Genomic DNA, 23,005 nt, shown 5'->3' with positions numbered 1-23,005 from the left:
ACCGAATGAAACGATTACGGGGGATGTCTACCGACGACAATTGATGCGTTTGAGCCGAGCACTGCGAGAAAAACGGCCGCAATACGCCGATAGACACGACAAAGTTATTTTGCAACATGACAATGCTCGGCCACATGTTGCACAAGTGGTCAAAACATACTTAGAAACGCTCAAATGGGATGTCCTACCCCACCCGCCGTATAGTCCAGACCTTGCGCCATCCGATTACTATCTCTTCCGATCGATGCAACATGGCCTGGCTGACCAGCACTTCCGTAATTACGATGAAGTCAAAAAATGGATCGATTCGTGGATTGCGGCAAAACCGACCGAATTTTTCACAAAGGGAATCCGTGAATTGCCAGAAAGATGGGAAAAAGTAGTAGTAAGCGATGGACAATACCTTGAATATTAAATTTGTAACCATTTTACGTCAATAAAGTTTCAAATTTCGAAAAAAAAACCGCACGAACTTATTCATAGTCCTATTATTTTCTGTTTTGATTGATTTATATAAAAGTCAGGTCATATCCAGTATGAACTATTTTATACCGAAAAGAAATTTCCATTTATAAAATACAAAAAAAAAACAGTATTTTAAAGAAATTTTAATTAAAATAAACTCAAAAATTTTACCAAACTTTCCTGGTTTGAATTGTAAAAAAAAAATGTGTAAGAAAAAAAAAATTTCTTCAGGACTTGAACCTGAATTATATACGTGCCAAAAAACAAAACGAATAATTCCGCCGACTTTAGCTTCTGCACCACAAACTAACTGTCGCGCGGCCTTCTTAATCGCAAATTTATTCGCTTCGATTTCCTTAGTAGTGTGCCGAAAAATCTTATGAACGTCCTCAGTAGTATGGTAAACGCAGAAAATATCTGAATTCTTGGCCTAGCGTGGTAAGTAAATATAGAAACCCTCCACTCGCGTCACTCGCGTGGTAAATATCTGCAATTCCGACCTCTTCAGGAAAGTTGAATTTGAAATGACCTTATTATGAATCTATAAATTAGAACTCGAAAAAAGCTCTTTTAACATTTGCTCCTTCTCATTGCATTAACATTCTCTGTCTCCAGACTCTCATTTACACTATCACCCCATTTACACACGGAGACATCTGGAATGGAGACACTGGAAATTCTCTTTTCATGTCTCATTCGCGGGCACACGGGCAAAATTGTTTTCGGCGACATTTTGACATTTAATACTTTAGCATCGTATGGTTCGGAAGTATTCTCGCACGCGCTTACATGTAAAGCGGAAAACGTTCGTCAAAAATTTCTTAAATATATGAATGAAAAATGCAAACTGGTTAAATAATAAATAATTTGTTGTTTTTTTTATTGAAATATATTTATAAATTCTTATACTTGAATAAAAAAAAATTAAATTAAAAATACTTCATATGTAAATAATTAACTTAAAATTAACTTGAGTATCTAGAAATGCAGGGAAAAATTAGAAATCAACATAAACATGTCCCATAACTATTTTAAATTATACCTAATTTACTACCAAAAATAATCGTGCATTTACCAAGCAGCGTTCGGATGTTTGTCATCGTTGTTTTCTTCCGTTTGTATGAAAACCAACACATAACTTAGAACTTTCTTCCACAAAAGCAGAAAACGAATGAAGCAACTGTCAAAAATTGCTTTAAGATTGGAAATACGAATAAGAAGAGCAAAGCGTGTCGCCAGTACAGGAGACAAATTCCCTTCCCTCTTCCCCGGCCGTCCTTCACCCCCGAACAAAATGTTTCCCTTCCAGTGGAGACATCGTGCAGAGAACGTTAAATATAGAGAAGTCTCAATGACTTAAATGGCAGCACTTTTCAGGGCTACTCGTTTTGCGCGCGTGGTACACAACAGCGACATCTGAGCGACATTTTTCACAGAACGTTAACAGAAATATGCTCAACTGCAGAAATTTAACAGCTTTTGAGAATTAAGAGCTTGTTTTTTGGAAACTTTCCGTTTTGTGCCAAAGTTAGGTTACAGGTGCTTTTTGTCTCTTTATTTGCATGAAAATTCATTTTTGAATTTGAATTGATTTTGCGTAATTTGCGCCAAAATTTCCATGTCAAACCAAAAGAGTCTAATGAACTTTAGTTTGAGAAAAACTTTTGATTGACGTCGCGCAATTTTCAAACGCTTTCGATTTTCCGAATTTTTTTAAACTTTTTCGATTTAAAAATGAGCAGAACGTGTCGTGTGCGCGGGTGTTATTTAAAAAACAGTGAAGTGAAATTATTTTCTTTCCCACAGGACCCCATATTAGCAGACAAATGGAGGCAGAATTTGCATATTGCCAGGACGGAACATCTTCCACCCCACAACTCATTTGTGTGTGTAAAACACTTTGAGGCATGTGTTGTGGGGGGACAATGTTTGAAAAAGGGTGCCATCCCCACCCTTCGTTTAGGTAAGTTTTTGCGCAATACATAAGTAGGTATGTGTGTTTTTATATTTCGCTAAAGCGAACCTACAATAATATCAAACACACATACCTACTGATGTATTGCATTCATTTGATATAATATTAGGGTGGATAGGTTTTATTGCATACATTTGATATAATATTAGGGTGGATAGGTTTTATTGAGGGTGAGGTTTGCTAACTGGTAGCATTAGAGTTTTGAGGCAGGAAAGTGGAGGAAGTTAAGAAATTTAAATTATTTTTGAATGTGTATGTGCATATATTTCATAGAAAATATTTTTTTATTAATAACCATAATATTACAATACCCGTTGCTATGCCTTGTTGAATAAAATCAAAACAACCAATCAGAAAAATATCAAGCAAAATTATTTTTATTAATTTTCTATCTCAAACCGTTTTTGAACTTTGCATTTGAACAGCTTATGCGGATTGTGAAGTCTAGAGTGTGCTATAAATAGTGGGAAATAGGGAAAACTAAGAGTTTTTAGATTAAATGTAAGCAAATATTATTTATTTATTATTATTTATTATTACTAAGTCAAAACATACAACCATAGGTTATTTTTACAATGATTGACCTTAAGAATAGTTTACATAAAAAGATAAACAGTAAAATCAAAATTAAAATTAAAATTACAGATAGTTGTAAAGATAAAGTATTAAAAGGAAAGTAAGGTAAAAATAGTAGTAGTAGGAGTAGGGACTAATAGGAAGAGATTTTAAGTACATTCAGCAATATTCGATTATTAGTGATGAATGAGAGTGGTGGCGCGGCCTGGGGGCTGTGGGAAGGGAGTTCCATCATAAAAACATGCCTATAACCTTCTTTGAATTATTATACGTTTATATTATATTATAAAATAAATTTTCTTAATAGGGCACGACGATCACCCTACATACAGCTGTACAATTCACACAGGTAATTAATAATCTATTAGCTATCTTTTGCATATGATGATACCTATTCTTTTATTTCAGGGTTTTCCACTTTTCTATATTTCAGGTTTTTTTTATTTATATATTTTACAGGTATTTTCCCGTTTCAGGTTTTTTCTATTTTTTAGTCTATTTTACAGGTTTCTTTTTTATTTTTTCTTCTCTTTCAGCTAGCACCCGAGCCTAGATTTTTAAAGCACTACAATTTTTTCTTAATCATGATGGATTGAGAGTAGTGTTTTAAAAATCAGGTAAATCGCAATGACTTAATCGATGTCAATATCGAAGTCGTGTGAGAAATTGTTATAGTATGAGAACAATTTCGTAATTCGTGCTTTCAAAATTTTATATTTTTTTTTTCATTTCAGGAAATGTAAATACCTATTATTTATAGCATTGTAATATATATACATATACATATAAGAATACTTAAATTACTTGTGAATAAAAATAATTAATTATATTTTTTTTTTCATTTCAGGAAATGTAATTACCTATTATTTAGACCATTGTAATATATATACATATACATAAATTTCTGTGAATAAAAATAAAAAATTAAAATTAAAAAAACTAGTACAGTAGGTTCTGTTTTTATGCGGCTTTTTTTTATGCGGTTTTGAAATAGTGCGGTTTTTTTTTTAAATTACAAAATGCATGTCGACCTATCGGGAATTGTACATATAAACAAGATTCTAAACCAACTAAGCAAAAACTCATCACAGATTACATCAGAAATGCTAACCCTACAAGTATGGAACCGCCTGCATAACTATCTAGATCAGACGTGTACATTTCCTAAAGTGACGAAAGTGATTTTACGCCAAATCCTAAACGAACGCGCAACATATGGGTATTGTCTGATTCTATTTCTGACTTAAATTTATTTTTCGATTCTGACGTTTCTTAAATAAAGATATAATTTTCAAAAATACAATATTTTGTTTATGCGATTTTATTTAATTATTTCAGATTCATGCGGTCTATGGAACGTATCTATAGTTATAATATGGGACTAGTGCCCTTTTTTATGCGATTTTATTACATTATTTCAGATTTATGCGGTTTTAGCATTTGAAACGTATCTATAGTTTTACTATAGAACTAGTAGCTTTTTTTATGCTGTTTTTTTTTATGCTCTTTCTTGCGGAACGTATCTACCGCATAAAAACAGAACCTACTGTATTTCATTTTCTTAAGGTAATAATATTTATTTGGTAAGAGGATCTTAAAGAAACATATACCAATAATACAATTCGACAGGATTTTATTAGAATATCAATACACATATTCGTTCAGCTCAATAAAATAAATATCTGCATATAAAAAATTGTTCCTATGGACGTGCAAAAGCAAAACACTCATATATAGTACATAAATACATGCATACAAACTGCCATAGCCATACATACATATGAGGCTGCGAGCACTTGCGACAGAATATTTCGATTTGCTATTGCTGTCGAGAATTTAGAACACATATTTACATACATATATTGATGCATACATATGTACGGAGCCGCGGCCACTCGACTTCACAAAAATTGAAGATTTACCAAATATTGGCAAATAATTCAACGCGAAATATTACAATATTGACTATTTTCGAATTGGCGAGAAAATTGGCATATGGGCATATGAGCTCGAACTTAGTGTTATAGAATATTTTGGATTTTTCAGCGTCGTTGCGACTAAAAAAATCTGACCGCTGCGACTGCGCCTATGAATGTATTTTGTTCTTGCAGTCGCTCGGCTTATAATTTTAGCTTTGGAAACATACGCGTGCAGAGGCATAAAGCCAGTGCTTTGTGTGTGCTGTTGTATGTACATACATATGTATGTATATACTAATAAGCGTAGTTTTGCTTGGAGTCGAGAATGTATGTATATGTATGTACGGACATACATACAATAGGGCATCAATATGCCAATACGTGAGGTAGGTCATGGTTGCTTCAGTACATTGAACTTTTGCTTAATTGTTTCTTACATGTGTATACATACATGTACATACATATGTTTGTAGTAAGAAACAGTTTAAACAGATTTTGTTACTAATCCAAATATACATACTTACGGTAACATACGAATATGCTTTTTTATCCTATAAAATATGTAAACATGGAGGATATCTTGGGTTTGTTAAAATTATTCTTTTATTTATTTTGAATATCAAAACTTGAATACAAACCATGCTTGTATACCTCCTGCAATAGGATGTGGATGAAAAATTACAGAACAGAAATAAAAACGTAATGCCTCAAATGCCTTGCAAAATGCTGTCGGTCAATTTTATTTCAAACAAATGTATGTATAACAATGCCCAATTTCTTTTTGTCCAAAAATAACAAATATATATGTACATATATGCAAATACATACGTTTCTTTGAAGTTTTCTTTTATTTATTTTAAATTTCAAAGTTTTATACTATCTATAAAATGCATACATATATTATTCCATGTAATAAATCTAAATTGAAAAAAATTTCGTTTGCGAAGGAACAAATGAATGCATATTCAAATGTAAATATGATATATACATACATATGTAACACTATAAGAATTGAAGATCCAATTGAACTTTTGCACAAACATAGCTAACATAATACATATACATATGTATATATTGATATACATATATTTACATACATATGTCAAAATACCAAAGCACTTGTATGTAAAAATTTTCATCAAATTTGTATAGTTTTCAATTTACTAAAATGCACATACCAAGATGTGAGAGGTCGTTTTATAGTGCATTTTTTTAAATTAAATCAAAATATTAAAGTTACTTTGATTTGAAATGTTGGCGCATATAATAAATATTCAAATTATTCATCAATAATCATTTAGTTGAATAAATTTTCATTCATCAAGGGAACATATGTAGAAATGAACAAGCAAATTCTTTGCAAAATGCCGTCGGCTAATCGTCAATTTGATTTTCTACAGAAGCAAAAGCAGAGAACGTTATGATATACAGAGAACGTTCTCTGTGTGCAGAGCCAATATAGGAAGAGAGAATTCACTGCAATCAGCTCTGTTAAACCCCGGCCGCGGTTAGACTTAGCTCTGTTAAACCCCGGCCGCGGTTAGACTTCATTTTTGACAATTCACACCATTCGTAGCTCGTGAGACTTCTCTATATTTAACGTTCTCTGCATCGTGTAAATGGGCACTATCTTTACAATCTGCTTTTGCGCCCCTGCGCACCTTTTTTGTTGATCGCATAGTTATAACTAAAGTTATTGTAAAATCATGTATGTATACGTATTTCACCTTGAATAAAGAGGCTCTCAGGCTTTTCACGGAACATTGCCCAAAATGTGCCTGCGAGCGTTTAATATTTTACATTATTAAATTATAAAACATTTCCATCGCTCAACCCTCCTAAGCACAATTTGAGAGCTCGACGTCAACTCAGTCTTATTTCTAAGAGCCTGATCTTCCTATTATAATGAGAAACAATAAGCTGAGCTTTCTCCTCTCGTATCTATCATCAAGTAAACATTCAATGTACAATCGCTTATCACAATAGTACAGCCGTTTCATAGTCATTAGTTATTGCTTGATAAGGGCATAACCAGCCAATCCATTTGCTCCCTTAATCACTGGGTACTTAGCCAATAACGGATGAAGATGTTCGCTAGACAATTCAACAACAGCATTTTACACAAATTACTTATTTCACGTCACTTCCCGATGCTTCAGCGGCTACTTAGTGCATCTGTGGCAGAGGGAAATGTGGTCGTTGTGCAGGAGCCGAATGGTGGTGCACCTTTAAAATTTCCCAGTGTTTGGTTACGCGACAATTGCCAGTGTAGCTGCTGTTTTCATAAAAATACCAAGAGTCGACAGGCAAACTGGATGCGTGGCAATGTGGAATCACGCATCCGGAACATAAGTGGTGGCCATGAAGAGGATGTAGTGGCTATTGATTGGTTCGATGACCACAAATCGGTCTTCAAACTAGACTGGCTGCGGGATAGAGACTTTGCACCAACTAATCGCGAACGCTACATTGAAGAAGTTTATAAGCCATCCTACCAATTGTGGTCAAAGCCGGATTTCCCAAAGGTGTGGCGCACTTTCGAGTTTAAGGATGTTATGGAAAAAGATGGAAGTGAGTACTAGTGGCTAAGTGAAATTTGTACCTTAACGAGCATATGCCACTATTTGTCTAGGTTTCTTGCAATGGTTGGAGTCATTAGCGGTACAGGGGTTTTCAATTATCAAAAATGCGCCGCATGATGTAACTGTGGCTAGGCAACTTTCTGATCGTATTGGCTTTATAAAGCGCACCACTTATGGGTAAGTAATCTATTAAGATGCCTGCTAATTTAGATACAAAAATATTTCATTACGATAACTTATCAACAGTGAAGAGTTTGAGGTAAAGTCGAAGGAGAACGCAACCAACTACGCCTACCTAATGTCACCCCTGCCACTGCATACAGATTTGCCATATTACGAACACCAGGCCGGCATCAATCTGTTACACTGCTATGTGCAGTCTCTTTCTCACGGTGGCAGTAATCTTTTGGTCGATGGTTTCTACGTTGCAGAAAGATTACGCAAGGAATTTCCAATTTTTTTCGAAATACTGTTAAAAACGCCAGTTGATTGGTATGATCTCGGCAAGGACAGTGGCATATCGTTCCATAATATCTGGCGCTCACCAATGATTTCGTAAGCCTCTACTCCATGCATGCATTCATATAAATATTTCATTTTTAAAGCATTCAAATAAAATTCTGAATTTTTGCTAGTTTGGATGTGGATGGCCGTTACCATCGCATTAACGAGAACAGCATGAAGCGGGATAGTCACTTCACGATAGCACTCGAGGATGTGGTACCCTGGTATGAAGCTTACGACAAATTCATTGAATTAGCATACGCACAGACTGTGGAATTTAAAATCACACCTGGCGAAGTTTTTGCCTTTAACAACATGCGTATGTTGCATGGACGCACTGCGTATGAAGATTCGCCTACTAACAAACGACATTTGATAGGTGCCTATGTTGATTGGGACATTATCTATTCTAAGATACGTATCCTTAGGTCACACAAAAAAACAAAATGGAATTAAAGTAGAAAAATAAATGCATATACACGTAGATTGCATGAATACTATTTATTCTGCTTCGCTTATAAACTTTTCCTGCTTTAACTCATTATACCTTCACGCCGCCAGCCTTGTGGTGGTATAGTGAACTGGAAAATATAACGCTTCAGATACATACTTATGCTGTCGTATTACATTTGAACTCATCATATTTTTCGTTTGCTGCTGTCTAAAGAATCCGTTCAGTCAAAATATTACATTTCTAAAATAGTCAGAACTGCATTTCCGTAATAACTCAAATTTGTTTCTGGCCAAGAATTGAAACCGAGATATCTACTCTGAGGAGTGAAGCGGAATGCTATCAGTCGTCGCGCTGAACGGACGCCTCTTGAATTGATATTCGAATTTCTAAGGGCATTATACTTGTAGAATCCTAGTTTGATTAATTTCGTAAATTTCGACTCTTCAAATTGTTTGAATACAAGTCGGTTGGCTGTCTTAATCAAAGTGATAGTTCTATTGAAATCACCAATGAGCAAAAAGTTACATTGGAATTTTTATACAACTTATTAATTGTTATGCCCTTGTGCATAATCTTATCAGTGCTATGCTGAGAACTTGCACTCAGATCTTCTTTCTATGCAACGAAATCTGCTGGAAAAAGATAAGGTGATTTCCTTACTTGCTGCTGAGGTTAATAACCTAGGCTCCCACATTAGAGTTGCTATTGAGAAGTTTGGCAGTGATAATGCTGCAGTAAAATAAGTGATTGCTGCTAAACGCATTTGCTCACCGTCATCGCTAATCTCTCACGCTACTCTTTCTTCGTCCGTCGCTGCTAAGGATTTCCATCTTGTTATTATTATAAAATGTTATATCGATTTTCGCATGCGTATTGCTGCCATACTTTTTTTAAACCTCAGTAAATTTCGTTTACAGATTTCCTCCAACTATTTATTACTAGTAGCCAATTGCGCAATTAAATTAGCTATTCCTTCTCCTTGTCTTCTTTATATCGTTAATAATAATAATTAAACAAACCAAAAACTCCAAAATATTCCACCACAGAAATTTCTATGAAGAAAAACCTTTCACAACAGTATTGACAACTGATTCTCAATTTTGCAGATAATCTGCCATATGTGAACGGGTAGATTAATTTTGTGGATTTATTGGTAATTAATACATATGTGAACGTCCTTTGACCGTTAAATTTAACTTGTAGAAAGCTATCGAAAATGCAGCGCTGTGTTGATATTCAAAATCAGCTGGTAGTTATAGCAATTAAACACAGCTGTAATAAACTATTTACATTTTGTTGTGGACATTAGACTTTGCTTATCTTTCAACACCTCGAGCATCCCTCTACATTTGAGTGAAGTTATTGGATTATCTCCGTCTCTTTGGCAGACTTTTTAGAAAAGATCCTCCACAGTGAACTTTTGTTATTTCAAAATCATTCCAGCTACATTACATCAAGATGTCATTGCGCCAGCTTGTGGATGGTGACTGCGGTGGCGTCAACCCACTCATGCAACTCGGTGGTCAATTTATACGTGATGCCGCGCGAAAAGATGAAGGTTTTACAAGTTCTCAATTTGAGCGCAGCATGCCACCTGATGAACAAATGGTCAACGATTTCCTGGGCCAGGTGGCTGCACCTCCGCAATCTTTCCAAATGAACGCACTTCTACAAGAGATGCGGGAAATTGAGCAAGCGAATGCATCGGGCGTGCAATCTGCACCACGCGTCATAGACGAGGTAGTTAGCCAAGAGTGGTCAAAAGAATTTAGAATGCAACAAGCCTTACCTCCCCCTCTGCAAATGGTACATATGCAGCCACAGCAGCAGCAGCTGGTGCATGTACGAGAATTCTTTGACGAAGAAAGACCCGGAACATCAGCATCCTCACTGGGGCAATTGCCGACAGCGCCATATATGCCACTTCAAACGCTCCAGAGGCCATATCTAGCCATTTGTCCGCCCTATCAGCCAAGCACGGAACAATTTTTTGAGGAAATCCAGCCGTTGAGCAAAGAAGAGGGCGAAATATTACTCCCACAAGAGCAATCTAAGGAATCTATCGAAGAATGGATTAATGATTACCAGGACAGAGTGAAAGAAAATCAACAATCTTCTAGCAACTACAATGAAAAGTTCTGGCAACGCCTGCAGGATGAATGGCAAAAGTTATCTGAAGACTCTGAACACCCTTGGCTATCTGAATACGGCGAGAATTATGACCCATACAAGGAATACGAATTTGCCGAAGAAAATCCAATTGCTGAACAGGAGAACGCACTGGAGAAGGGGAAAGAGTATATGCAAAAAGGTGACATACCCAGCGCAGTACTCTGTTTCGAAGCAGCTGCCAAAAAAGAACCAGATAACGCCGAAGCATGGGAGTTGCTGGGCATTTCACAGGCGGAAAACGAAATGGATCCACAAAGCATAGCTGCGTTGAAACGTTCTCTAGAACTTCGGCCAGATAATAACCGTGTACTAATGGCACTTGCCGTCTGCTACACTAATGAGAGCTTGCAGAGTCATGCCCTGCGTATGTTGGTCAATTGGATACAAGTTAATCCAAAATACATGCATCTCTTGCAGCAGCATCCAGAATTACAGACAGAAGGTGCAGCCATGGCCTCATCGCTAATAACGGGCAATAAACTGGTAGCGGTGCAGAACCTTTATCTCGACGCTGTGCGCATGAATCCTCATGAAGTTGACACAGATGTACAGGAAGCTTTGGGCGTGCTCTATAATCTCTCCTCCGAGTACGACAAGGCAGTCGATTGCTTTCGTGCAGCCCTACATGTTAATCAGCAGAATGCTAAAGTATGGAACCGTCTAGGCGCCAGTTTGGCAAATGGCACGCGTTCGGTAGAAGCTGTAGAAGCATACCAACAGGCACTACAGCTGGAGCCGGGTTTCATACGTGTGCGCTACAACGTCGGCGTATGCTGCATGAATCTAAAGGCATACAAACAAGCAGTTGAACACCTACTCACGGCGCTGAATATGCAGGCGAACTCTGCCGTTGCGAGAGATTTGCCAATCGATGCGGCGGCTATTGGTGGCGGTCAAGCACGCATGTCCGAATCTATTTGGAGTACATTAAAAATGGTGATTTCCTTGATGGGGCGCAGCGAGCTACATGGTGCAGTAAATGACCGAAATCTTCAAGTGTTAAATGAGGCCTTCATCGATGCAGCTTAGTGCGATAAATTTTGGCTATTAAAGTATAATTCTAATGGTGTCGGCTTTATTGGAAAAACGAAATTTTCTATATTCTTTAAAAAAAAGTGATATATGTATGTATAATAAAATTAATAAATCAATGACTATTTAAACGAAAAGATGTTAGAATTCTTACAGCAACAACAAAACAGTTGAGCGTTATAACACTTTTAGTTTTTATTTTAAGCTTCATACAAACATTTATTACTTTTTGTGTTTCGAATATACTTAATACGTACATTTTTTAATAACTGCACTTCATATTAAATTTAATATACATTTATAGCTACAATACACTTTTACTTTTACAAATTACAGATTATTTTTCTTGGAAATGCTGAGTACTTTGAGGCATGTTAGTTAGCAATCTATTCCGCTAGTTGCCTTTTGATTACATATTCGTGTGTCGCAGTGCTGTCGGTCCAGTATAAAATCATTTGTTTTTGATTCACTTGCTCGCTAAAACTTTGCGTATGATGATAACCACGAGAAGACCAGTAGTGAAAGCTCCAATCGCGCAGCAGATTTGTCTGTTTTGAGTTAGAAGATTGCAATTAAGTACAATTCACTGTGGTGTTAAATACACAGAATAAATAAAAATTGTATACGGCACAAATTAAACGTAAAAGCGGCGCTAACGTTTATTTATATATTTTTTGAAAAATATAAATTATCACATAATTAATTGAGCAAGTTCGAAAACTGATTTGTTTAAAAGCTTAGGTTATGTGATGGCATTTAAGCGAGTGAGCAACATTGTTTTTCTGGCGGTAAAACAGCTTTGCCAGCAGTGGCCGTGGAAGTCATTTCCGTCGTGTCTATTGTAGACTGGGGTGGTGATTGTGATTGTGCTGGTGTTGGTGGAACTTGCGGAGGCAATGGTGGCGTGCTGTGTTAGATGTTTAAAACGGTAAAGGAAAAAGCATTTTAACAAGGCCAACAAAAACAACCAATAGATCACACCCGACTCATTTAGTGTGCACAAAAATCAGTGAAATTGCGAAACGAATGAATTGCGAAGTGTTAATGTTCAATTTGTGCCACACCTACATATATATATATTTATAAATACATGAATATCTCGGTTAAACTTACACGTTAGTTTATGATTTGCAAAACTTCACTTTTTTAGTCGAAAAATACTTGAAACTATAAAAATATATAACTTCAGGCAGCGTAAGGTTTATGGTTAGTTTTTAAGCTAAGCTAATTTAAAGTGCCAATCCTGAAGAATTAATCTAAGTTTAAAGGTCCCCGGAAGTCAAAGGCTCGCTGAAAAATTGTATGTAAAAATAGTAGTTCTTTTTTTATAAGTGATGGGATCAGCAAACTTGCGCAGCCTCGAAAAAGTAGTTAATATTTTTTAAAGTCTGCCAAAGCAGAAATACGCTCTGAATTTTGATAAAGAAACGATCCAATATTTGAATATTGTTGGAGCAGCATAAACATTACCCTTATATATACGATGAATGCTGCTGAAGTGACAGTCCTTGGATATAGAATCGATTCTCGTGGGAAGCCATTATTTTTATGCAGCATAAACATAATTTGATCGGACCTACTCGACCTTTGGTTACTTGTCAAATTGCCACTTTAAAACGGCGTATGTTATTATAGCAACATCCAATGTTCTGCATAAATTTTTGGATAATGCTGCTAAAATGCAACGCCCTAAACGAGTTTAAATCCGTGCCGTTTAGGCAACATCGACCCTACTATTGTCCTTTTTGCAACTATATTACTAAAGTGGCAATCCTTGGGCGAGTGTCGTAGTTCAGGCTACGGCCATCGTTTGAATTAATTCTTGTTGTTACAGTTGTTGTTGTAACATTATAATTACAATGTGCAACCCCTTGTGGGATTTCTTCATGGATCATCATCTTGGACTTCAAGTAAAGAAGCCATAGACCGACAAACCGCGCATTGTCAATGTGTCTCGCCCGAAGAGATTCCGGCTTCAAATGGTCGAGTTAAACTCCTACTGATCCACAATGACCCCGACATACCAAACATATGTGCGGCATGTGCGACACCTTTTCACGTGCCCTGAAAAACCCAACCTGTCGAAACAGAATGTTTCCTGGGCCTACCTTTAGATGAGCCTGACGAAGACGACCGGTGATACACTCTACACTGACGGGGCTTCTATTACTGTTAAAACAACAACAATGTTTGGCGTTTTTAAGACTTATTCTAAATTTCTCCGACTTATTTACATATTTTTGCTCACTACTGGTTGCACGTTTCTATCATCCGCGCTAATGCTGCACGACCACAGTAATTGGGGCACAGAAATTTATCAGTTGAAGTAGTAAATATTCGTGCTTCTTTAGCGCAAATTTTATCAGTTAAAGCTTCAACTGAGAGGCCGTGTGGTTATCAGTTTATTTGATTACATTAAACGAAAATTATATAACTTAAAAATGGAATTCGTAGCAGACAATGGATTTTGTTGGATTTATATGGCTTTATATGCAACGCATTTAAACAAGCACCATAAATTAGCATTGAACACAAGCACATACACAAAATGGAAGCTTTATTAAGTACTCAACAGACGAAGCCAATACCATTAATAATACAACCGCACGATGAATATTTATATATGTAAAGGTACATATGTATGCATGCAAATATTGAACTATTATATTGCTATCAACGTTTTGAATGTATAATTATATTACAATAAGAAATAAATGATGACAAATGAATATACTGCACGCAAGTCCACCGTATTGATTCGAGTATGGAAATGGATTATTTTAGGGTGGTGTATTGCGTTCAAGCAAATCTACCCGCTGTTAATTTGAGAGGTTTGAGGTCCAAATTGAGGCAACCGGATTCATTGTAGGTATATAATTATCTATGTTTTTCTGAACAATTAAGCCATTTTGTGTTAGATTGGAATGGCATGAAATGTAAAATTTACCTAGCTTATTAGTCAAAAATGCAATCATGCAGGTGCACTACTATCTTCTATTCTAACAAACATTACAGCCACTTACCTTACTGACAATTTACTACCGCCTTCCACATCACCAATATAGTATTTTGTGAGCATTTGCCTGAAAGTGACGTGCAATTGCAATTTTATTTAGATCGCTTTATGTACGTTCAGATAAGTTGCTAACCTCGCTTCTTGGCTGTGCCCCACATCTACAAACTCACGTGTGGCGTCACGGCCTGCCACTTCATCCAGCGTTTCTTCACCTCCGGGATGCTATTTTATGTTTTTTATACATCGCATTACTTAACCAATACATATGTATATGTTCGTAAAGAATGCATTTAATTCAATTCTGCTTTACCTCGTTCCGGAATTTCGTCACATCGTACACTTTTCCATCGATGACTATCCAGAGATCATCTGGAGTATTATGTTGTTTCACTGCATCTAGGGTGTATGTCTTTGGCGACGCCATTGGATAGGAATAAAACTGAATTTTGTTAACTAAGAATTTTAAGCTTTTTGTACGCTTTGCACCTAAGCAAACATCCAACTAGTAAAAGAACTTTTTTTCAAATGACAGCTGCTAAACAGCTGAGTGCATAGAACCAGAGGCGTATTCAAAGCGCATGGCAAGTGAACAATATCCAGTAATGGGCGGCGATTTAATTTCCGTAAATAATGACTTTAAATTTTTCGTATAATTTTTTATTTGACTTTTAGGTCTAAGTCGACTTTTTGCAATGAGTTTTTCCCAGAGAATTTTTTGAAATCTCGAAGTCATATTTAAAGTTGTGTTGTTGGAAGATAATAAAAAAACGGTGCTTTAGTGCTACTTGGAGAGTGCCAGACTGGCACTTCAACCATTTCACCTAGGAGATAAAAAATACTTCGCTTCTTTTTTTTTATTCTACGAGCGTAAGCCGTTATATTGAATTACCCGTCTCGAATAGTATTTTTTTTTAACACATTGACTGCCACGTCGGCCATATATGTGTGACACTGTACTATGCGGTTTATGCCACGTCGGACACATATGTCCGACACGACTATTACTCTCTCGCCATGTCACACAGCAACGATTGAGATAAATATGATTTTATTGCAATAATAAAATATATGGCTTCCCATGAAATTTCTGTTATAGTGGCTTCGGCGTAGCTCAAAAAACAATTGGAAAAAATTGGTTTTGAAAAAAAAAAATTAAATTCATTTTATTGCAGTAACAAAAAATTTTTTACATATTATTTTTACAAAGTAGTTATACAAATGAACCCATTAAACTTGTTTGTGGTGATTCCCAAAACATTCTAAACTCATGAATGGCTCTTGGGGACAATCCGGGCAATACGTGTATATTCTTTTAGCCTTCTTTCTGGCGATCTCCCTTCCTTCCATTTGTTTTATTCTGGAATAACATAAAGTACATGTTCGACGTAATTTTGTATTACTTGCACTTAGTTTTATTTTCAAAATATGAATATTGCCTGATTTTGATTCATATGTTTTCCTGGCTTCTGCAAATATAGAAGCCATGAAGTAATTTGTTCTCTAAACCATCGTATTTGTGCATTATTTTTTTTTCGTAGCTTTCTTGTACACTACAAAAGCATTTACTACTGATAAGCAACGGATTCAAACATCAAAATACATCGTTGTTTGGTGTTTGTTTGCAAAAACAACATACTCCCAATTGTTTTTTTTTTTTTTTGCAAAACGAAGTAGAGCTTGTATGACGACGATGTATTTTGATATTTAGCCAATGTTTTTGTCGTGCATATATGTCCGCCATGGCCCTGAGTTAAAAAAAGTCGGTAGGCGCCACGTCGAACATACATATGTGTGTGACATACTAATTAGTTAAAAACTGCCTGTTTCTAAGCAGAAAATATTACCAGCACTACCCTAAATTCCAATTTTGACGTCTCTGATGAGGTTTAAAAAAAAAAAATGCTGTGGCCCCAGAGCATCTTATTTGCTGAAAGTGCCTTGGCAGTCAATGTGTTAATAATTGGCTTGCACTCTAGGACAATTGAAGTTTTATTTTCATTTCCTTTGTTTAAGTCAAACATACAACCATAGGCCATTTTTACAATGATCGACCTGAAGAATTAATAAAATTTAAATTGTTGAAATTAGAAAAAAAACAAAAAAAAAAGGTTCAATGCAACAGCAATTACTAGATTTTATTTCGGAAATATTAACAACAAATTTCTTTAAACAAAATATTGTCAAACAAATTATAATGGATTTACTGATTTCTTCGGAAGAATACAAACCCGCTTAGATTTTCTTACAGAATTTTAATTTTTAAGTTTATTAGCAGGGCGAATTGGTCGTCCTTGTTTATTTATTTAAGTAGCGATTTTGAACTCTGTTATACGCTAATAAATGAATTATTTTTGCTTGTCCACATCGGAAAGAAACCGGACTCGAAAAGTGTGTACAATACAAACCCTCCCAGATACTCCAAACCCAAAATTTCTACAAACCAAAGATTTACCAACTAATAAAACTTTATAACACATACTTACGCGCCACTTTGGAGACCTTTCCTCACAGCAACAAATAAATGATACCATCACTTATTGAAATAATGCATCAGGATAATTTATTTTCTTTTAAACATAAAAAACGGTATATTTCAATTTTTCATCAGAACTGGTTTAAAAAGCATTAAAATACAAAATAGAGCTAAAATAACGTGATACGATGAATACTCTGAATTTTGAATTTAGTTATTCTATTCGAATTTAGAATGCGCCTCCGCGAAGACGTAGCACCAAATGGAGAGTTGATTCCTTCTGTATATTGTAGTCGGACAAAGTGCGTCCGTCCTCCAACTGTTTACCAGCAAAAATTAAACGTTGTTGATCTGGAGGAATACCTTCCTTATCTTGAATCTTGGCTTTGACGTTTTCAATTGTATCGGATGGCTCAACCTCCAAGGTGATAGTTTTGCCTGTCAATGTTTTAACGAAGATTTGCATACCACCACGGAGACGCAAGACCAAGTGAAGGGTAGACTCTTTCTGAATGTTATAGTCGGACAAAGTACGTCCGTCCTCCAACTGTTTACCGGCGAAAATTAAACGTTGTTGATCTGGAGGAATACCCTCCTTGTCTTGGATTTTTGCCTTTACATTTTCAATGGTGTCGGATGGTTCAACTTCCAAAGTGATAGTTTTGCCCGTCAAAGTTTTTACAAAGATTTGCATACCTCCACGAAGACGTAAAACTAAATGCAAAGTAGATTCCTTCTGAATATTGTAATCAGACAATGTGCGTCCATCCTCCAACTGTTTGCCAGCGAAAATCAAACGTTGTTGATCTGGTGGGATTCCTTCCTTATCTTGAATTTTAGCTTTGACGTTTTCAATGGTATCGGAAGGCTCAACCTCCAATGTGATGGTTTTTCCCGTCAAAGTTTTGACGAAAATCTGCATGCCACCGCGGAGACGCAAGACCAAGTGGAGTGTGGATTCCTTTTGGATATTGTAATCCGATAAGGTGCGCCCATCCTCCAATTGCTTTCCGGCGAAAATTAGACGTTGTTGATCTGGAGGAATACCTTCCTTATCTTGAATCTTGGCTTTGACATTTTCAATGGTGTCGGATGGTTCAACTTCTAAGGTGATTGTCTTGCCTGTCAATGTCTTCACGAAGATTTGCATACCACCACGGAGACGCAATACCAAATGAAGGGTAGACTCTTTTTGAATGTTATAGTCGGACAAAGTACGTCCGTCCTCCAATTGCTTTCCGGCGAAAATTAAACGTTGTTGATCTGGAGGAATACCCTCCTTGTCTTGGATTTTTGCCTTTACATTTTCAATGGTGTCGGATGGTTCAACTTCCAAAGTGATAGTTTTGCCCGTCAAAGTTTTTACAAAGATTTGCATACCTCCACGAAGACGTAAAACTAAATGCAAAGTAGATTCCTTCTGAATATTGTAATCAGACAATGTGCGTCCATCCTCCAACTGTTTGCCAGCGAAAATCAAACGTTGTTGATCTGGTGGGATTCCTTCCTTATCTTGAATTTTAGCTTTGACGTTTTCAATGGTATCGGAAGGCTCAACCTCCAATGTGATGGTTTTTCCCGTCAAAGTTTTGACGAAAATCTGCATGCCACCCCGCAGACGTAGAACCAAGTGAAGTGTTGACTCTTTCTGGATGTTGTAATCGGACAAAGTACGTCCGTCCTCCAACTGTTTACCAGCGAAGATTAAACGTTGTTGATCTGGAGGAATTCCCTCTTTGTCTTGAATCTTGGCTTTTACATTTTCAATAGTATCGGATGGCTCAACCTCCAGAGTGATGGTTTTGCCAGTCAAAGTCTTCACGAAGATTTGCATACCACCACGGAGGCGCAAGACCAAGTGGAGTGTGGATTCCTTTTGGATATTGTAATCCGATAAGGTGCGCCCATCCTCCAATTGCTTTCCGGCGAAAATTAGACGTTGTTGATCTGGAGGAATACCTTCCTTATCTTGAATCTTGGCTTTGACATTTTCAATGGTGTCGGATGGTTCAACTTCTAAGGTGATTGTCTTGCCTGTCAATGTCTTCACGAAGATTTGCATACCACCACGGAGACGCAATACCAAATGAAGGGTAGACTCTTTTTGAATGTTATAGTCGGACAAAGTACGTCCGTCCTCCAATTGCTTTCCGGCGAAAATTAAACGTTGTTGATCTGGAGGAATACCCTCCTTGTCTTGGATTTTTGCCTTTACATTTTCAATGGTGTCGGATGGTTCAACTTCCAAAGTGATAGTTTTGCCCGTCAAAGTTTTTACAAAGATTTGCATACCTCCACGAAGACGTAAAACTAAATGCAAAGTAGATTCCTTCTGAATATTGTAATCAGACAATGTGCGTCCATCCTCCAACTGTTTGCCAGCGAAAATCAAACGTTGTTGATCTGGTGGGATTCCTTCCTTATCTTGAATTTTAGCTTTGACGTTTTCAATGGTATCGGAAGGCTCAACCTCCAATGTGATGGTTTTTCCCGTCAAAGTTTTGACGAAAATCTGCATGCCACCCCGCAGACGTAGAACCAAGTGAAGTGTCGACTCTTTCTGGATGTTGTAATCGGACAAAGTACGTCCATCCTCTAGTTGTTTGCCGGCGAAGATTAAACGTTGTTGATCTGGAGGAATTCCCTCTTTGTCTTGAATCTTGGCTTTTACATTCTCAATAGTATCGGATGGCTCAACCTCCAGAGTGATGGTCTTGCCAGTCAAAGTCTTCACGAAGATTTGCATTTTGGGAAGAGAGCTAGGAAATAAAAAACAAAACAAAAAATGCATTAAGTTTCAAATAGCTTTTGATGCAACATATTTCTATAAAACCTATCCATGAGATAATAAAATCCTACAAGACAATAAAAAATTCTTTGTATACCAAATGTTCACAAAACGATCCATGATATTCTCCATTTCCCCGAAGTGGAGGTAGAAAACTATCAATGGTTAAAAATATAAACTATCGATCGGTTCTTTACAAAATTCCAGTTTGTTTTCCACAAATTCGACTTTTAACCCTTAAATAAATGTCTCAATTTGGAGAAAGTTCTGTTAATTACCCACTGATTTTAGCACGGCGGGCGGAGGTGCAAAGATCTAAAACCCCACCAATCATGCATTTTAAAAAATTCTGCATTTTGCTATGTAAATAATCTTCGTTCAAGTTTTACATGAATGTAATTCATTAAAAAAAAAAATGAATATTTGAATTGAAAACATGGCGACTGAATTAAAATCATCCAAATCAAGATATCATTAGGCTAATTTTTGTAATGATAGTTTCACGGAAAATTTATTGTCCGACAATAACGATACTGTCCTGATTAACATAAGTATTTCTATAAATTGTGAAAACTATCCTATACTAAATGATACTATAGCCTAAACTAAATGAAAAAAAGAAAAAAAAACCTATCGTCAGGTTTTCACAAAGCTTCACCATTACAACTTTATTCCTTCTTCTCACATTACGAAGTTTCATCAGAATGTTTCATTTATCAAACATTTTCTGGAATATTATATCACATGACTCATCATTTCCGTCACAATGAATTTCGCGTTCTCCTTTACAAACATACAAATATATACTCGAATACATATGCATTCTGCAAGAGCTGTTCACAAAATTTGAAATTAAACAAAAGAAAAAAAAACTTCGTCACGAATGGAATCATTCGACGCCATCTTGGAATTATGAACGTCGGAAAAATCGAACGATTTTACAATCTCAATTCTATTTGCATTGCCTATAGATACACAATTTTTATGCATTTCTCGTTACCCTTCCCTAAAACAATGTGTAAATGCACTTTTCCACAATTTAATAATGTTTGCATAAAACAGGCACTCACCTTAACCTCTTTTTTCACACAGAAATTCGAGTTTCAATAAAAATAACAGTTCTTGCTTCAGCTCTTCAAATTACGTTTGCTGATCTTATTCAAAATATTTCTTTTTATATATGTATTTTAATCAAAGCACACTTTTTTCACAGAAAATTGTCACAAATAACAAGCGCTGGTAAACCTTAAGGTGTTTAATTCACAAATGTCAAATAACGTTTAACCATACGAACGCCACTCCTCGTATTTATATCACAACGGAAATATGGGGAAACTAATTTTATTTCCCTTATGTACCTGGAAGGCGCACGCAATGGCGACTATATACAACAAATCGCATATTCGCTATCTCTTTTACACTTTTATTGTTTGACTTTTACTCCATGTAAAATTTTTATGCCAATACAGACAATTTCAATTAAATTTATATATTATTTACAACTTCAGCGTATATTTTATGCGTGGTATATGAAGTGCAGTTGAAATTTGAACGAATTTGTTGTTTTTAGCTCAGATTTCCTTACTGCGTATTTGTGAAAAATTTGATTTGAACAATTTTCTGTCTCTTTTGGATGATTGGGATATTTTGCGTAAAGTGTTGGTAAATTGTGCTTGAAAAAAGTGTATTTAGTTTTCTTGCTTGAATTGGTGGAATATACAAAAACATAAAAATTTATTTCTTCATTAACAAAACACATATTAAGCATACATCTAGAAGTTTTAAATAAAGTGCTGATATTTTCTTTCTTTTAGGCGGGTTTTATTTTGAAAATATACTAAAAACAAACAAAAGAATTATTTGGTATGCTTACATTTACAGGTATTATATTGCTCATATATTTAGCGTTTTAGAGCACTGCTGCTCATTTTTTCTTCAAAGGTACAAATATTTCCCAGTAATCCACTGGAAAGTGTAAAAAAGAAAACATACATCTATATAAGTATATAAAAGAATTTCGTTCAAGTGATTATATATTTATATCTCAGTATATATGCTTATATACGACTTTGACCATACAATTTACTTATATACACATGCACATGCATACCAACTGATACTGGTTTACTGCATATTACCTAGGTGGCATGCTTTTCTTTTGGAAAAATCGAAAAAAACGGGGTGAGGGTTTGGTTGGCTTATATAAAAATTGCTGCTCTCGTTCTTTCCACTACAGGGGAAGTGACATTTATATATATGTACAAGTACATAAATAAAATGCAGATACTTATATGTATGTACTATATACATATGTAAGTGCGTATTGAAATTACAAAAATAATGTTCAGTTGACTGCTCTTACGTCCTCTGGTTGCACCCAATCCGCCACAAAGACGCGTTTGTTATGTCAATCGATCCCCACCAAGCAATTATATAGTACATATTTCAATAAAATTCTCTTTGCTTACATTTTACTTGCTTGTTGAGTTGTTTTTGTTATAATTATCACGTTACAATTGCATATGGACACCAATTTTGTGAAAGTTTTATAATTTTCTTTTGATTAACAAAAAATTCAGACGTAGAATAAATCAAATTATCTTAAAACGAATAGGCACTTTTTATGAGTTAATTTTTTCAGCTCAAGTATTGTTTTTGTGTTGAGGATTTTCGATAAGTTAACTGGGGTGGCGTAGGTTTTCGATTCAAGGGCTTTTAACTGAATTTTTCCAAGGCAAAAATTATTTTAGGTAATACGTGTGTGTGGATGGCAATACAAGAAAAAGTAAAGGTAGAAAATGCGAGAGGTGCAGCGTCATGACGGAGAGCATAATAATTAGTTTCACTTAATGGTGAAATTGAATTTTCACAAAGTGGAATAACCGATGATGTGGCACAATTTTCAATATTGTGAATGTACTAATCAACCGTGCATAAAAAAGCAAAAAGCTATTCGAGTGACGCTGCTTTCTGTGGTGGTGGAAAACTGCGAAGGGCAACCATTTGAGTGCCCCTGACCGATTTTACCTACATATGTACATACATGCTT

At 35.8% G+C, this 23,005-nt stretch overlaps 4 protein-coding genes across 6 annotated transcripts; 2 read left to right on the top strand and 2 right to left on the bottom strand.

Moving 5' to 3' along the window:
* Window positions 1–6,635: 6,635 nt before the first annotated feature.
* On the top strand, window positions 6,636–8,507 carry LOC129239276 (gamma-butyrobetaine dioxygenase). Its single transcript, XM_054874665.1, has 4 exons — window positions 6,636–7,506; window positions 7,568–7,694; window positions 7,764–8,072; window positions 8,153–8,507. Exons 1-4 carry the CDS (start codon window positions 7,017–7,019, stop codon window positions 8,475–8,477), a joined length of 1,251 nt encoding a protein of 416 aa, XP_054730640.1. The 5' UTR covers window positions 6,636–7,016; the 3' UTR covers window positions 8,478–8,507.
* Window positions 8,508–9,748: 1,241 nt separating this feature from the next.
* On the top strand, window positions 9,749–11,816 carry LOC129237423 (peroxisomal targeting signal 1 receptor). Its single transcript, XM_054872170.1, has one exon. The coding sequence runs from the start codon at window positions 9,934–9,936 to the stop codon at window positions 11,674–11,676; it is 1,743 nt and encodes a 580-aa protein (XP_054728145.1). The 5' UTR covers window positions 9,749–9,933; the 3' UTR covers window positions 11,677–11,816.
* Window positions 11,817–11,826: 10 nt separating this feature from the next.
* Window positions 11,827–15,404, bottom strand: LOC129237424 (uncharacterized). 2 transcript variants are annotated; one of them, XM_054872172.1, is made up of 4 exons: window positions 15,006–15,395; window positions 14,829–14,917; window positions 14,703–14,762; window positions 11,827–12,227 (listed from the first exon to the last, which is right to left on the bottom strand). In XM_054872172.1, the coding sequence occupies exons 1-4, from the start codon at window positions 15,117–15,119 to the stop codon at window positions 12,146–12,148; spliced, it is 345 nt and encodes a 114-aa protein (XP_054728147.1). In that variant the 5' UTR covers window positions 15,120–15,395; the 3' UTR covers window positions 11,827–12,145. The 2 variants fall into 2 exon arrangements, with proteins under 2 accessions (XP_054728147.1, XP_054728146.1); XM_054872171.1 differs by lacking the exon at window positions 11,827–12,227 and adding an exon at window positions 12,314–12,586 and having other exon boundaries at window positions 15,006–15,404.
* A 1,825-nt stretch (window positions 15,405–17,229) lies between these two features.
* Window positions 17,230–22,524, bottom strand: LOC129239290 (polyubiquitin-C). Of its 2 annotated transcripts, none has more exons than XM_054874685.1 (2): window positions 22,425–22,524; window positions 17,230–19,927 (listed from the first exon to the last, which is right to left on the bottom strand). In XM_054874685.1, the coding sequence occupies exon 2, from the start codon at window positions 19,912–19,914 to the stop codon at window positions 17,398–17,400; it is 2,517 nt and encodes an 838-aa protein (XP_054730660.1). In that variant the 5' UTR covers window positions 19,915–19,927; window positions 22,425–22,524; the 3' UTR covers window positions 17,230–17,397. The 2 variants fall into 2 exon arrangements, with proteins under 2 accessions (XP_054730660.1, XP_054730659.1); XM_054874684.1 differs by lacking the exon at window positions 22,425–22,524 and adding an exon at window positions 21,027–21,235.
* Window positions 22,525–23,005: the final 481 nt, after the last annotated feature.

The sequence above is a fragment of the Anastrepha obliqua genome, chromosome 2, assembly GCF_027943255.1.
Source record: "Anastrepha obliqua isolate idAnaObli1 chromosome 2, idAnaObli1_1.0, whole genome shotgun sequence".
Taxonomy (NCBI): domain Eukaryota; kingdom Metazoa; phylum Arthropoda; class Insecta; order Diptera; family Tephritidae; genus Anastrepha; species Anastrepha obliqua.
Note: the sequence above shows the minus strand (reverse complement) of the source record. Positions and strands in the feature narration are given on the sequence as shown.